Genomic DNA, 2,288 nt, shown 5'->3' with positions numbered 1-2,288 from the left:
GAGAGGCAGAGAGGAGGCAGAGAGGCAGAGAGGAGGCAGAGAGGCAGAGAGGAGGCAGATCTCTGAGTTTAAAGCCAGCCTGATCTACAGTTGTAGAATTGTCAGGGTTACACAGAAAAACCATGTCTTGAAAAAAATCCAAAACCATACCAAAACAAAATCCCTCAAACTCTGTTGTCTCTGAGATTTTTTCAGTCTCTGGTAACAACATGGATCATTTAGGCAAAAAGAGACAAATACCTGTTATTTGCTAACCTGTCAAGAGACTCCAGTGTGTCCCTTAATGTTCTGAAATGTCTGGAGTGGGTGCTGTCGGATGGTTTAGTGGGTCAAGGCACTTGCTATCAAGCCTGAAAACCTGTTTGATCCCTGGGACGAGAAAGTGGGTGGAGAGAATCTTCTTTTTTAACTTGTCCCCTGACCCCCACACGCATGCTGTGGAACATGTGTACTTGGACACACAAACTTGATAACGTTAGAAGTCATGCTGGAGAGATGACTTAGCAGTTAAGGGTGTGTGTACTGTCCTTCCAGGGGACCTAAGTTTGCTTTCTAGTACCTATATCAGGCAGCTCAAAGCTGCTAGTAACTCCAGCTCCAGAGGGCCCAGCACCCTCTTCTGGGCCCCTCAGACACCACACCCGTGTACACACAGAGTACACAGAGTACACATGTGTATACACAGAGAACATGCACATACATATAACTGAAAATAAAATAAATCCTTTCAAATGTTAGAAAAGGTTAGGGGTGGTGTTGTACAGATTTAATCTCAGCCATTGGGAGGTAGGCAGATCTCTGTCTGAGGCCAGTATGGCCTCCATAGTTCTAGGGTAGCCAAGGCTCCTGTCTCAAACAACAACAAAAAGTTAGAGATAATTTAAAGTTCTCTCCTTCCCCTCTCCCCATTTCAGGACAGGGTTTCTCTGTGTAACAGCCCTGGCTGGCGTGGAAATCACAGAGATCCACCTGCCTCTGTTTCCAGAGAGCTGAGATTAAAGGCCTGATCATGCCAGCACACCCTGTCAGGATGATGGTCAGGCACAGCCTTCTGCTCTCTGTTCTTACAGCACTGTCTGACTTTCAGCCCCAGGACAGTGTAACTGTGGGTGTGTATCTGCCGTCCCAGGCCTTGGACCGTTGAGGCAAGAGGACTTGCTGTGTAGTTGACGATGGCCTTGAACTCCCACTGCTCCCGCCTTTGCCTCTTGTGTGTGTATGTGGGTGTATGTGCCAGGCTGTATATGCGGAGGTCAGAGGACAACTTGTGGGAGTTGAATCTCTGTACTTAAACTGAGTCCTGAGGACTGAACCCAAGCTCACTGACAGTGCCTTCAGCAGCTCAGCTGTTTTCCTGCCTTGGCCTTTGTCTCCTGAGTGCTGGAGTCACATGCCTGGCTCTCTATTTAAAAAAAAGAAAAAAGAATTGTTTTCTTTTATTTATTTCTTAGTCCTTTAGACTATTTCCTCCCCTCTCACAGCTTTGATAGCCTCTCTCCCCCCACCCCACCCCCATGTGTGTGTTGCTGATGATCAAACCCAGGGCCTGTGTAGACAGATAGACTCTTGGCCACGAGACTGATTTATTTATTCAGGTTTTATTGAAACTAAACCTTAATCTGGAGCTCTCCTGCCTCAGCCTCCTGAGTCCTGGGACCATCAGGGCCAACTCTCAAAATGTGTTTTCTTTTTGAAGATGGCGTCTGTCTCGTGTAGCCCAGGCTGGTTTTGAGCTCACCTTTTGGCAGAGGATAACCTTGAATTTTTACATTTCCTGGAGGGTTTCTGTGGTGTGGGGGCATGGGGACGGAACCCAGGACTTTGTGTTGCTAGGGAAGTGCTCTGTGACTGAGCTCCAGCCCCAGTCCAAGAGATTTCTCTCAGGCGGCAAGTGTAGTGTTCAGGACCTGCCTGTGGCTTGGAGGGAGTACTGGAGGGTAGGCTGGGAGTCAGGCTTCTCAGACTAGCCTTGTCCGGAATGTGCAGGCCCTGAGTCACTGCGTCAAGTTCCTTCCTGTATAAATCAGTGCAGTTGGACAGTCAGGTTTCTCTTAGAGCTGATGTAACCGAACCATCGGCAGCCTTGTGACCTGGGCGCTTCTGTCCAGCCAGGGGCTACGAGTACGTTTTGGAGCCCTCGCCTGTCCCGCTGCCCCTGGACAGACCTCAGGAGACAAAGGTGTTGCAGGTGTCCTGTGGTCGAGCACACTCCCTTGTCCTGACAGACAGAGAAGGTGGTGAGTAGCTTGCAGAGCGTCGGTGGTGGTGCTGGTGGTGCTGGTGGTGGT

The 2,288-nt window shown here is 49.5% G+C and overlaps 1 protein-coding gene across 1 annotated transcript in view; it reads left to right on the top strand.

The window, feature by feature from the left end:
• The window catches only part of Rcc1l (RCC1 like), a 36,260-nt gene that overhangs the window by 7,484 nt on the left and 26,488 nt on the right, over positions 1-2,288 (top strand). Inside the window, exon 3 of the mRNA XM_031338147.1 lies at positions 2,109-2,237. Coding sequence (XP_031194007.1) covers positions 2,109-2,237 — 129 coding nt within the window. The remainder of the gene's footprint in view (positions 1-2,108; positions 2,238-2,288) is intronic.

The sequence above is a fragment of the Mastomys coucha genome, unplaced genomic scaffold (assembly GCF_008632895.1).
Source record: "Mastomys coucha isolate ucsf_1 unplaced genomic scaffold, UCSF_Mcou_1 pScaffold22, whole genome shotgun sequence".
Lineage (NCBI taxonomy): Eukaryota > Metazoa > Chordata > Mammalia > Rodentia > Muridae > Mastomys > Mastomys coucha.
The sequence above is the reverse complement of the archived record's forward strand: the minus strand, read 5'-3'. Positions and strand labels throughout refer to the sequence as shown.